The 14,028-nt window shown below is 42.4% G+C and overlaps 1 protein-coding gene across 1 annotated transcript; it reads left to right on the top strand.

The window, feature by feature from the left end:
* Positions 1-5: 5 nt before the first annotated feature.
* LOC140907735 (myb/SANT-like DNA-binding domain-containing protein 7) lies at positions 6-13,738 on the top strand. The gene is made up of 4 exons (XM_073334358.1): positions 6-5,510; positions 7,229-8,611; positions 12,083-12,693; positions 13,242-13,738. Exons 2-3 carry the CDS (start codon positions 8,471-8,473, stop codon positions 12,539-12,541), a joined length of 600 nt encoding a protein of 199 aa, XP_073190459.1. The 5' UTR covers positions 6-5,510; positions 7,229-8,470; the 3' UTR covers positions 12,542-12,693; positions 13,242-13,738.
* The last annotated feature ends 290 nt before the right edge of the window (positions 13,739-14,028 follow it).

Raw genomic sequence — 14,028 nt, 5'->3', positions numbered from 1 at the left:
AAATGCTCGGACTCTAACACAATTACAATTCCTCTTGTTCAGAAATGAGGTTAGCCACAGAACCCTGTGATGAGCATATATCTGAGAAAGAGTTCTACCTTAACTTTTGTATATGTTTTTAGCACATTTAAAATAATGGAAAATAATGTACAATACAGATAAATAAAGGTGCTGTTTTGCTAAAAATGTCTATATAATTAGCTAAACAAACCATCACATGTGAAGAATTACATAGACTTTGCAAATAGATTCGAGGAAAATAGAGGTCAAATTTTGGACCAACCAACTTTGACATGATGCCTCTTTTAATAACTGTAAAGGAAGGTCAGCAAGGAAAGGATTCTCTTGATTTACCACTCAAGCCCTGAATGTTTACTGAATGTTTCAATCTGCTTTATTAGTACTCCTTAAATCTGAGAGGAAAGAGCACTTTTGTCTCTTTTAAGTCATTCCTGTAGCAATGACAAGAATACACATTTATGACTTCTGTGAGAAATCCTATCCAGTTAATCCAATCCAGTTCCCTCTTACTTAGGGAACATTGCCACTGCGGCCTTGGAAGAAGGAATGGTGTAAAACGAGTGGGCAGGTGGTAGATTCTGAACATGGACAAAATACTTCTGACTCCTTTTGGCTGAGTCAAGATGATGATGATTAATTGTTTTAGCTGTTACTGGCCAAATAGAAATCTGCTAATGGTTTCCTCTTTGAGGGGCCTGTTCTCTATCTGAAATGTTCCCATAACTCAATCTCAATATTATTTATTTTTATAAAGATGGCATCCAGAGACTGAGTAGTTTCGTGTTGCTTTCAGGCCCACCTAAACCCCATTTATAATAAATGGAACAGGAAGGCTTACATCAAAATATGTTAAAAGAATTAAATGAAAAAAAGACATACCATTTAAATAGTGCTCTCTCCGAAAATTGAATGTCCAAAATTCAAGTTGACCATGTCCTTTTAAAGTGCATGGCAACTATAAACTTGCATACTGGGAAAAAATAGATCCCTTCGTTTTTATACTAGATGGCTATGTGTGGTATTCTAACTCACGACCATAGATTACACAATTTTTATGTATAAGGATTTCTGCAGCCCTTATCGCTGTAGTATCTTTATACAAATTGTTTCACTGACCATTTTTTGCATAACTTTGTCAAAGTTGTTTGCCTACTGGGGTCATCTTAGCTGAGGGCAAAAGACAGAACTGCCTGAAGACTTTATTTTGTATTCCCTTATGTAAAACTTCTATTACTCATGTGTTATAGACTCAAAAGACTTGTGAAGAATATTGAAGAATATGGTGGGGGAGTTTTATATACACACTAGAAGAAGAAAATAATATTAGAGATGGCTTTCTAGCTGTGAGGCTTACTTTTGCAAGTGATTAAAAACAACCTAGTTTGCAGGGGGAGGGAAGAGAACATGGCAGAAATCTCCATTCTAATCCTGTTTTATATTCCTAGTATGTGCTAAACTTTTTTTTTTTTTTTTTTAATATTGCCTGCAAACTAACATACTGTAGCACTAGCTTTGCTCTTAGATGTGCATGGCAGTAAAATCTTGCATGGTGCCAAGTATCAGGGGGTAGCCGTGTTAGTCTGTATCCACAAAAACAACGATGCAGAAGTAGGGGGTTTTAACCATAAAAGCTTATGCCCAAATAAATCCTTTAGTCTTTAAGGTGCCACCGGACTCCTTGTTGTTTTTTCAGTAACAACTTGTTTTTTGTTTCCTACTGATTCGATACATTTAAAGGACTGCAGTTGTACTCTGACGTGTCAGGCAGCAAAATACGAATCATGAATCCCTCAGGTGCAAGAGCAAAGGGTGTGTTGGTGCAAACTGTCTCTGGTTAGATTAGTCTATATTCCGGTTTATAAAACAAAGTTTATATCCTCCTGATTCCCCTGTGTGCAATGCTGCATTTAAAAAAAAAAATCTTGTTGGGAAAGAATGACTAAGCTAATCAACAATTTGTTCATATACTGTTTCCGCTAGCCTCACTTGAATAACACAGGAGTTGGCAAAACTAGTCAATATCAGGGGCACAGCTATTGTTGTAGTACTATAACACTAATGAGGTAAAAATCCTGCTTCCTTGTTTTTACTTTAATTTACTTCACAAATGACTGCAAATATTTTTGACAGAGTTTGAGCTTCTGTCTGTCCATCTCGATGTTTGGTCTGCTTACCATATCTGATCTTGCTCATTACTTGATTGCCATGTCATGCTTGTTATTTACATCACAATGTTAGATTTTTCTGAGACTCCAGATCAGTACAGCAAAGACTTCTGCCCCAGAGTTGCATGTATTTGTTCTTCTTCATATTAGTAGACATTATTTAGTTGGAGTGGGACTTAGAGAATTTTAAGTGAAAAAGAACCTGTATCATGAAAGTTCTGGTTACAGAGAACTCAAATGGCAGTTTCATACCTCTTGTGTTCTCCATGTCATTTGGACGGAGTGGTCGAGGGGCAATTTGTCAATAAGATAACTATATCATATGCCATAAGCAGTGTCTCCGATTACTATATTTAAGCAATTAAAACTTTAGTCTACCTTTACAGCTTATGTACAACTTTGGCTACTACAGACACAGATGAAGTATTTGTGCTGATACATTGTTGTGCAAATACCCCTGTTCTCCAATATCTCAACACAATGGGACTCCAACTTAACTTTAAGTTGTCACATGCTGTTAACTGAAACTCCACTGAAATTAGTGGAAAGTTCCAATGCACAAATGGAGGGCAGCGTGTGACTTTCTGTCTGCTCGGTTGGAGTGTTTTTGCCTCTTAATAGTGCATATCAGTGCCTTTTGGTGAGATGTCAAAACCTTTTTATGTATAACTTTTCTGTATAACTTTGTGTGAATTTTCAAGGCTTTGAGATACACTAGAATCCTAACATGCTTGACTCTTCTTAAGTGGCTGCAGTCTGATTACAATAGGAGTGTGGAACGTTCAGGAAACAGGCTACATCCTAACAAATTCAGATGTTAAAACAATTGCATTCTACGCAGTGGATTCTGCTATTTTAGGTGTCCAGTATTCCTTAGATGGGTTTATCTGTTATCCCTGTGTGTGTTTAAAAAGTCAGTGTGTAGTCTTAACTGTTCACTGCATATCATCTATATATTGACAGGCTTTTTAAAGTCCTGCTATCAGAGGCACACTGGGGATGTTAAAACAGGCTGATCAAAGTGGGAGAGAGGAAGTGGGGAATTATAAAGGTGCTGAATGTAGAAAGATGAGGTTCATCTTGAATACTGCATGCAGATGTGGTCGCCCCATCTCAAAAAAGATATATTAGAATGGGAAAAATGTTCAGAAAATGGCCCCAAAAATTATTAGGGATATGGAACAGCTTCCATATGAGGAGAGGTTAATAAGACTGGGACTTTTCAGTTTGGAAAAGAGATGACTAAGAGGGAATATGATAGGGGTCTACAAAATCATGACTGGTGTGGAGAAAGTAAATAAGGAAGAGTTATTTACTCATAAACACAAGAACTAGGGGGTCGCCAAATGAAATTAATAGGCAGCAGGTTTTAAAAAACAAAAAAGTATTTTTTCACACAACGCACAATCAACCTATGGAACTCTTTGCCAGAGGATGTTGTGAAGGCCAAGACTATAACAGGGTTCAAAAAAGAACTAGAGAAGTTCATAGAAGATAGGTCCATCAATGGCTATTAGCCAGGATGGGCAGGGATGGTCTCCCTAGCTTCTGTTTGCCAGAAGCTGGGAATGGGCGACAGGGGATGGATCACTTGATGATTACCTATTCTGCTCATTCCCTCTGAGGCACCTGGCATTGACCACTGTTGGAGGACAGAATACTGGGCTAGATGATCCTTGGTCTGACCCAGTATGGCTATTCTTACATTATTAATAAATGTTCACTATTCAGATGTCCCAAAGGTCAGAAAGCTCAGCACGGTCTTGTCAATATTTATGGCAGATTCTTCCCTCCGATTCACTGTTCAGGCTCCCGCTGAGGCTTAAGCCCTTTTTCCCTGACTGTAACTAGGAATGAGTCCTGTCATTATGTGCTGTCATTGACATCTGACGAGCAACTTTTCCTTTCTTACACTAGGAATAAGATAAAAGCATGTAACCCTTGCTGAAATGTGGGTGTATCACAGATTTGAATCACCTCTGACCTGTCTTTATTTAAATTGAAAAATCATCCATTTTTCTCCATTGAGTAGTTTTGATGAGAGGTAAATGGGCACAGGGAACACAACCTACTAACACCTTGGCTATTAATATAACGTGTGGGGCTGTCAAGATATTAAAAAAATCTTGGTTAATCGCACTGTTAATAATAGAATACCATTTATTTAAATATTTTTGGATGTTTTCTACATTTTCAAATATATTGATTTAAATTACAACACAGAATATAAAGTGTACAGTGCTCACTTTATATTTATTTTTATTACAAATATTTGCACTGTAAAAAACAAAAGAAACAGTATTTTTCAATTCACCTAATACAAATAGTGTAGTGCAATCTCTTTATCATGAAAGTGTAATTTACAAACTCACAAAAAAACTGCATTCAAAAATAAAACAAGGTAAATCTTTAGAGCCTACAAGTCCACTCAGTACTATTTCAGCCATACAAGTTTGTTCACATTTGCAGGAGATAATGCTGCCCACCTGTTTACAATGTCACCTGAAAGTGAAAACAGGCATTCCCATGGCATTGTTGTAGCCAGCGTCGCAAGATATTTACATGCCAGATGCGCTATATCGTATGTCCCTTCATGCTTCAACCACCATTGCATAGGACATGCGTCCATGCTGATGACAGGTGTGATGTTATTGACATGAACTGTGACTGTATATATCGTTGTTGCAACCAAGGTCCTAGAGTTTCACCAACTCTTGTACAAAGGAGGTCACGTAAGGTGTCTACGGAAAGGTTGTAATTTTCTGATTATGATTATGCTGTCTGTATATGTGTATCATTTTTGTATTTGAAGTTATGAATATTGGCTATGTACTTGTATCTCAATGTGTTTGATACTAAGTAGCCTTAGTGAAGCATTTGGTCAGTTTCTTGAGAAAGGACTCATCTGAGTAAGTGTCCAATCAAGAAATAGTTAACTAACAATGGACTTTGAGAGACACCAATCCACATCTGAGCTTTCCTGGAAATGTTAAAACTAACATGTAAACAATGGTGTTGGCCTGCAAAAAGCTGAATCATTCAAGGACATGTGACTTGCCCAGGTGGCTACAAACTCCATCTTGTTGCTGTGACTTTGCACAGAAGAACAGAGGGGTTTCCGCCCACAAGAGATTGGAGAGGCTTGCAGGGCCTTTTATATTCATTTCGTTGTCAGCAGGCTTAAGAGATGGCCTCTCCACCCCAAAGAGATGCCTGAAAGAAACTGGAACAAAGGACAGTAACTACTGGGGTGTGAGTGATTGCTGGACCCAGACTAGGAAGGAGTCCACTCTGTGAAAAAAGCTTATTGGAACATCTCTGGGGGTAAGATTTCATCTGTAATCAGTTTCTTAATGTATTAGGCTTAAACTTGCATATTTTATTTTGCTTGGTAATTTACTTTTTTCTGTCTGTTATTACTTGGAACCACTTAAATCCTACTTTTTATACTTAATAAAATCACTTTTTGCCTATTAATTAACCCAGCTTAAGTAATTAATACCTAGGGGAGCAAATAGCTGTGCATATCTCTTGTTGTAGAGGGCAAACAATTTATGAGTTTACCCTGTATAAGCTTTATACAGAGTAAAACAGGTTCATATGGGGTTTTGATGTCTGGGTGCTAGAGACAGAAGCACTTGCTAAGCTGTTCTCAGTTAAGTCTGCAGCTTTGGGGGCATGGGTCAGACTCTGGGTCTGTGTTGCAGCAGATTAGTATATCTGGCTCAACAAGGCAGGGTTCTGAAGTCCCAAGCTGGCAGGGAAGACAGGCTCAAAGATAGTCTCAGCACTTCAGGTGACAATCCTAAGGGGTCTCTGTGACCCAACCCATCACAATGGGTTCTGCTTGATAATGATCCAAAGCACTGTGGACCAATGCACGTTCATTTTCATCATCTGTGTCAGATGCTACCAGCAGAAGGTTGATTTTCTATTTTAATGGTTTGGGTTCTGTGGTTTCTGCTTTGGAGTGTTGCTCTTTTAAGACTTCTGAACGCATGCTCTACATCTCGTCCCTCTCAGATTTTGGACGGCACTTCAGATTCTTAACCCTTGGGTCAAGTGCTGTAGCTATTTTTAGAAATCTCACAGTGGTACCTTCTTTGCGTTTTGTGAAAACTGCTGTGAAAGTGTTCTTAAAACGAACAACATGTGCTGGGTCATCATCCAAGACTATTAGAACATGAAATATATGGCAGAATGTGGGAAAAACAGGAGACTTACAATTCTCCCCCAAGGAGTTCAGTCACAAATTTAATTAACACATTATTTTTTTAACGGGCATTGTCAGCATGGGAGCATGTGCTCTGGAATGGTGGCTGAAGCATGAAGGGGCATACGAATGTTTAGCAAATCTGGCTCATAAATACCTTGCAACTCCGGCTACAAAAGTGCCATGTGAACGCCTGTTCTCACTTTCAGGTGACTTAAGTAAGAAGCAGGAGGCAGTATCTCCCGTAAATGTAAACAAATTTGTTTGTCTGAGCAATTGGCTGAACAAGAAGTAGGACTGAGTGGACTTGTAGGCGCTAAAGTTTTACATTGTTTTGTTTTTGAGTGCAGTTATGTCAAAAAAAATCCACATTTGTTAGTTACACTTTCATGACAAAGAGATTGCACTACAGTACTTGTATGAGGTGAATTGAAAAATACTATTTCTTTTGTTTACAAATATTGTCACTGTAAAAATGATGGTCAAAAAATAATATAACATGAGCAGTGTACACTTTGTATTCTGTGTTATAATAGAAATCAATATATTTGACATCCAAAAAATATTTAATATATTTCAATTGGTATTCTATTGTTTAACAGTGCAATTAATCGTGATTAATTTTTTGGGGTTAATCACGTGAGTTAACTGCAATTAATCGACAGCCCTAATGCTTCGTTAACAAAACATAGAGATTCAAGTAATAGCACAAAGTATTGTAAATAAAAGGTTATCTAGAAAATCATAACACGTTCTAGAGTTCAGGATTAATTAACCAGATGCTTTCATGTCTTGTATTCTCTCCCAAAATCATTGCAATGCTCCACAGCAAGGTCATGAGACAAGTCCACTGTCAGCTTGCCTCCTTGGTGAAAGACCCAGTATGGATCTTTGCTCCCCAAGATACACCAGAATAATCCGTCATCTTTATTCATAAACAGGATCCCACTCCCCTGCTGTTTGTTTCAGCTTGCAGATTTTGCAGTCTCTTACTTTGCCTGTGACTCATTGCGCAAATAGGCATACACTGTGAGGCATACAATATGCAAATGACTGGACAGGGACACAGGTGTCTGTTACCTCCATCCTGAAAGGAACATTTGTGAGGTGTGTCACGTCCTGGTGACGTGCCTTAACTCCAAGACCTTAAGAACATAATTTTTAACATAGATACTGTAATAAATTGAGACCTAACTGGAAGACAGGTAGTTGACAGAATGTGTCAGTTAACTGAGCAGAAGTTTACCTGAAGGGCTAATTGAAGGAGAAGCAACCCCAACAGGTGGGATGATATGAATGATAGGAAATAAGCTCTGGACAGGGGAAGTCCAAAGGAAGGCAGAGGGCTAACTGCTGTTCTGTTCCCTTTCCTAGAAGCAAGTGGGGAAGCTGGCTATGGACTGTGAATAATACTACAAGCTGTGGCCTGCTGAAAGAATATAATTGTAAGCAGAGTCAGGATGAGCTCCACCCTGACATCTGGTGGTGCGGTGTGGCAAGTTGTAGAAAAGAACTTCAGGGGCTGATCTCATTTGCATAGACACACCCACCCAGCCTAGAATGAGCCCATAGCTGCCCAAATGGTCACTTTGGCTGCTGTGGGATCCCCAGTGTCTCTGTTATTGGGGAGGAAGAATAAATTGTTATTATCCTGATTATGGGAATCAAGGACAGTGAAACTATACTTGGCCTTTTGTTATGATGGAGGGACTTGCCATCTACTAAGTAGCACTCGCTAGGCAAGGGACATGGGTTCCAAAACTGTGAATTGCGAGAGGCTGGAGACAGGTATTAGTACCTGGTGGTGTGGGCCCCTTTGTGAGGGCCTGAAACATCAGTTGTACCTCCATCTCTCTCCACTGTGGGATATCAGAGCTAATTTGGGGTCTATTAGGAGTTTAGCTACAGGTCCTGAGCTGAATTCACTTTGGCCTTATGATGCACCAGCACTGAGGCTTCCACGACTACAAGCTGAAATTACTAAAGGGCTAAAATTACTAAGAGCTGAAATCACTGAGCACTGTGTTAAGTAGTGGGGAGCCTGAAGATCTATTGCAGAGCAAAGCAGTTCATGGGATGCTGGAGAGGCTCACGGACCGCCTGGTGGAACAGTTTGTGGGATGGCGGAAGCTGCTTGCGGAGCAGTTTGTGGGACGGCTGGTGGAGTGGAGTGAAGCCCTATGGAGCTGCGGGGCAGTCAGCTTCAGATCATGTAAGGTGCCCCTTACCTCTTCTCTCTTCCCCCCCCCCACACACACATTTTCACCCAGACTGGGGAGTAACACTCTGCAGATGAACTCTTGAACTCTGGGGCTGGACTTTTGGGTTGTTGGACTTTGGGTGATTTTGGGGTTGCTGGACTCGAGATGTTTGGGTTTGTTGGACTCAAGAACCCGAGGGAAAGGACATGGCCCAATTTGCTGGGGTGGGTCTTTGCTCATGGTTTGGTTGATGAACCCTGGTTGTGGTGGTCTCCCAATTTAATGCTGATGTCATTTACCTCATGTTATTAAAGATTCTCTGCTACACCAAGACTCTGTGCTTGCGAGAGGGGAAGTATTGCTTCTTTGAGGCGCCCAGGGGTGTGTGTAAGATTTTTCCAGGTCACTGGGTGGGGGCTCGAGACAATTTTGCATTTGCTTTGATGAGAGGAAACCCCTGTGTACTGAACCCAGCCCTCGCTGCTATCAACTCGGCCTGGCAGAAGGGTTACATAATAAAGCACAGTGGTGCTGAAGGAGACATGGAATGGTTGTGGCCTGTGGTTAGGGTCTAAAAGGACTCTCCAGGGGGCACCCCCATGACAGCTGCATGACTCCTTAAATATTATCTGTGCATACATTTTGCACTGATTATAATGACTAATGGGCTACTGGCTCTCGGTAGACCCCTCAGATGCCACACTTTGGTGAATGATTTTGCATATAAATAACGAGGAGTCTGGTGGCACCTTAAAGACTAACATTTATTTGAGCATAAGCTTTCGTGGGTAAAAAACCCACTTCTTCAGATGCATGGAGTGAAAATTATAGATACAGACATAAATATATAAATTTATGCCTGTATCTGTAATTTTCACTCCATGCATCTGAAGAAGTGGTTTTTTTTACCCATGAAAAGTTATGCCCAAATAAATCTGTTATTCTTTAGGTGCCACCAGACTGCTTGTTGTTTTTGTGGATACAGACTAACACGGCTACCCCTCTGATATTTTGCATATAGCCATCCCTGGGGATCCCTGTAAAACCCTACATATGCCCTGTGCCCTCTGCCAGTTGGCAGGAAGGGATCTGTGGGTCATCATAGCTAGCACTGGTAACAATAATGGTGAAGATATGGCAGCATAGGCTTCAGTGCGGTCTAGCCACCCAATTCGTCTGCTGTACAAGCCCCCCAGGGATGCTGTCTATGCACTCAGTTTGCTAGCAGGGTCTGTACCATTGCATCTTCATTGCTATTGTTACCCATGTTGGCTAGATTAAAGCTAGAGCAGACATGCTTAACCACACCACAATTACTTAATTTTGCAGGGCAGATGTACCCTCAGAGACCAGAAGGGGGAAATGGGTGCAGCAAGCCTCATAAGTGTGACCGTGTGCTTCAAAATATTTGTTTTATCAGGATATAATCCAACCTCCTACAGCCTATTGGTAAGGAGGAGACTTCCCTGATGGTAGTTTGTTATAGAAGAGTCTGTTATGGAATTTCCCCCCACCTTTTCCTCGAGCATTTGGTACTAGCCGCTGTTAGAGAAGACAGTGGACTAAAATGGACTATTGTCTGATGTGACATGGCAGTTCTTGTGCTCCTATTTAAAACTAAGGAGTGATTTAAAAATTGCTATACTGCCTGTTAAGATAATCTGTTCCCTTGGTTCAGGAGGGGAGGAGATGAGGGGTATTGTAAGGGCTGAACCTTATTTAGTAAATGTTTTGAGACCCATTTGTTAACCAAGAAAAGTCTTTAAGGATTGTAGGTTATTTGGTAGCCCACCGCTTCAGTTAAAGGACAAGCCTAATAAGAGTCCATTGGTCACAGCAAAGGCTCCTAAGAGTGTACTTTTCCCCCCTCTAAGCTTTCTAAAGTGCAAAAAGTTTCCTCGCTAGAAGATAACACTACAAGTCACTACTGAGTGAGGACTATGGTTCATCTCTTCTGAGGCTGTGGAAATAAATATTTTATTTCAGCAATGCACAAGCTAGAGAGGTGAGACATAGGCGCTGACTTCCCCTCTTTTCCATGGGTGCTCACCCTGCCCCCACTCCACCCCTTCCATGAGGCCCTGCCCTCATTCCAACCCCTTCCCCAAAGTCCCCGCACCAACACCACCCCCTCCCTGCCCCTATTCTAACTCCTTCACCAAATCCCGGCCCCGCCTCCTCCCCTGAGTGCGCCACATTCCCGCTACTCACCCACCCACCCAAGCATACAAACAGCTGTTTGGCAGAAGCCGGGAGAGAAACGCTGGGAGGTAGGCGGAGGAGCGGGGACGCGGCGCTCTCAGCCCTGGAGCACCATGGAGTCAGCGCCCATGAGGTGACTCATCAAAGAGGAGGAAGAGATGCTGGGTTCTGTCTTAGCCTGTGAATCCAACGACATGGGATTATTTCCTAGTAATTGTCTCATTCTGGTGCAAATGTAGCTTTTTCTAGAAAGCTGTTGAAAATATCTTTGCTAATGGGATAGAATTGTTCTGTGTTGCCTAAATTGTTGGAATGACACTAATATTAGCTGTAGAAGAATAGGGACAGTTTGGGGCCAAATGTTCAAGGGCAGTGATGGGTACAGAGTAGGTAGCAACATGGAGAAAAGCAATCTTTTCAGAGCCAGGGCACACTGGCTGGTACTGTGGAGGAATTAGTCTATGGTATATCAGGTTTCAGAGTAACAGCCGTGTTAGTCTGTATTCGCAAAAATATGTATGCATCCGATTAAGTGAGCTGTAGCTCACGAAAGCTTATGCTCAAATAAATTGGTTAGTCTCTGGGGTGCCACAAGTACTCCTTTTCTTTCTATGATATGTATAAGCCTTACATTCACCCCCTCACCCTCCCTGTACAGCAGAGGGACTGGGAAGCTAATTATAATCGAGTCAAAATCGGATTTATGTGCTGCCCCCTTGCTCAGGGCTTGTAGCAAAGCCACAAATTCATGATATGATACGACACATGATAAATAAAAAAATGATGGACAATGGAATTTCCTGTCTTCCCTAAATATATCAAAATTTACAAAGATGTTGTCTTATATTTGAATTAACCTTTAATGAGTCATATAATCTTTTAAGTGAGAAAAAATGTTCTGGGCTCAGGTCCTTTTCCCTTATGCTTTAGTTCTGCTTTTCCTCTGCCCTGGTCTACACTAGGACTTTAGGTCGAATTTAGCAGCATTAAATCGATGTAAACCTGCACCCGTCCACAGGATGAAGCCCTTTATTTCGACTTAAAGGGCTCTTAAAATTGATTTCCTTACTCCACCCCTGACAAGTGGATTAGCGCTTAAATCGGCCTTGCCTGCTCGAATTTGGGGTACTGTGGACACAATTCGACGGTATTGGCCTCCGGGAGCTATCCCAGAGTGCTCCATTTTGACTGCTCTGGACAGCACTCTCAACTCAGATGCATTGGCCAGGTAGATAGGAAAAGAACCGCGAACTTTTGAATCTCATTTCCTCTTTGGCCAGCGTGGCAAGCTGCAGGTGAACATGCAGAGCTCATCAGCAGAGGTGACCATGATGGAGTCCCAGAATCTCAAAAGAGCTCCAGCATGGACCGAACGGGAGGTACAAGATCTGATCGCTGTATGGGGAGAGGAATCCGTGCTATCAGAACTCCGTTCCAGTTTTCGAAATGCCAAAACCTTTGTCAAAATCTCCCAGGGCATGAAGGACAGAGGCCATAACAGGGACCCGAAGCAGTGCCGCGTGAAACTGAAGGAGCTGAGGCAAGCCTACCGGAAAACCAGAGAGGCGAACGGCCGCTCCGGGTCAGAGCCCCAAACATGCCACTTCTATGATGAGCTGCATGCCATTTTAGGGGGTTCAGCCACCACTACCCCAGCCGTGTTGTTTGACTCCTTCAATGGAGATGGAGGCAATACGGAAGCAGGTTTTGGGGACGAAGATGATGATGATGAAGATTGATGATGAGGTTGTAGACAGCTCACAGCAAGCAAGCGGAGAAACCGGTTTTCCTGACAGCCAGGAACTGTTTCTTACCCTGGACCTGGAGCCAGTACCCCCCGAACCCACCCAAGGCTGCCTCCTGGACCCAGCAGGCGGAGAAGGGACCTCCGGTGAGTGTACCTTTTAAAATACTATACATGGTTTAAAAGCAAGCATGTGAAAGGATTACTTTGCCCTGGCATTCGCGGCTCTCCTGGATATACTCCCAAAGCCTTTGCAAAAGGTTTCTGGGGAGGGCCACTCCAGGCCAGTAACATGTACTCGAGAATCATTGTACAACAAAGCATTGCAGTGTATGTTTGCTGGCGTTCAAACAACATCCGTTCTTTCTCTCTCTGTGTAATCCTCAGGAGAGTGAGATATAATTCATGGTCACCTGGTTGAAATAGAGTGCTTTTCTTCAGGGGACACTCAGAGGAGCCCATTCCTGCTGTGCTCTTTGCCTGTGGCTAAACAGAAATATTCCCCGCTGTTAGCCACGGGGAGGGTTGAAGGGGTAGCCACGCGGTGGGGGGAGGCAAAATGCGACCTTGTAACGAAAGCACATGTGCTATGTATGTAATGTTAACAGCAAGGTTTACCCTGAAAGAGTGTAGCCACTGTTTTATAAAATGTGTCTTTTTAAATAGCGCTGTCCCTTTTTTTTTTTCTCCACCAGCTGCATGTGTTTCAATGATCACAGGATCTTCTCCTTCCCAGAGGCTAGTGAAGATTAGAAAAAAAAAACGCACTTGCGATGAAATGTTCTCCGAGCTCATGCTGTCCTCCCACACTGACAGAGCACAGACGAATGCGTGGAGGCAAATAATGTCAGAGTGCAGGAAAGCACAAAATGACCGGGAGGAGAGGTGGCGGGCTGAAGACAGGGCTGAAGCTCAAATGTGGCGGCAGTGTGATGAGAGGAGGCAGGATTCAATGCGGAGGCTGCTGGAGGATCAAACCAGTATGCTCCAGTGTATGGTTGAGCTGCAGCAAATGCAGCTGGAGCACAGACTGCCACTACAGCCCCTGTGTAACCAACCGCCCTCCTCCCCAAGTTCCATAGCCTCCACACCCAGTCGCCCAAGAACGCGGTGGGGGGGCCACCGGCCAACCAGCCACTCCGCCACAGAGGATTGCCCAAAAAAAAGAAGGCTGGCATTCAATAAATTTTAAAGTTGTCAACTTTTAAAGTGCTGTGCTTAAAGTGCTGTGTGGCATTTTCCTTCCCTCCTCCACCACCCCTCCTGGGCTACCTTGGTAGTCATCCCCCTATTTGTGTGACGAATGAATAAGGAATGCATGAATGTGAAGCAACAATGACTTTATTGCCTCTGCAAGCGGTGATCGAAGGGAGGAGGGGAGGGTGGTTAGCTTACAGGGAAGTAGAGTGAACCAAGGGGTGGGGGGTTTCATCAAGGAGAAACAAACAGAACTTTCACACCGTAGCCTGGCCAGTCATGAAA

Source organism: Lepidochelys kempii, chromosome 2 (genome assembly GCF_965140265.1).
Source record: "Lepidochelys kempii isolate rLepKem1 chromosome 2, rLepKem1.hap2, whole genome shotgun sequence".
Lineage (NCBI taxonomy): Eukaryota > Metazoa > Chordata > Testudines > Cheloniidae > Lepidochelys > Lepidochelys kempii.
Note: the sequence above shows the minus strand (reverse complement) of the source record. Positions and strands in the feature narration are given on the sequence as shown.

Excerpts from the sequence above, each read along its gene's own strand:
- LOC140907735 (XM_073334358.1), top strand. The coding sequence starts at position 8,471 with ATGGGATGCTGGAGAGGCTCACGGACCGCCTGGTGGAACAGTTTGTGG. Across the intron at positions 8,612-12,082 it reads GGCAGTCAGCTTCAGATCAT|CGTGGCAAGCTGCAGGTGAA; the intron begins GTAAGGTGCCCC and ends CTCTTTGGCCAG.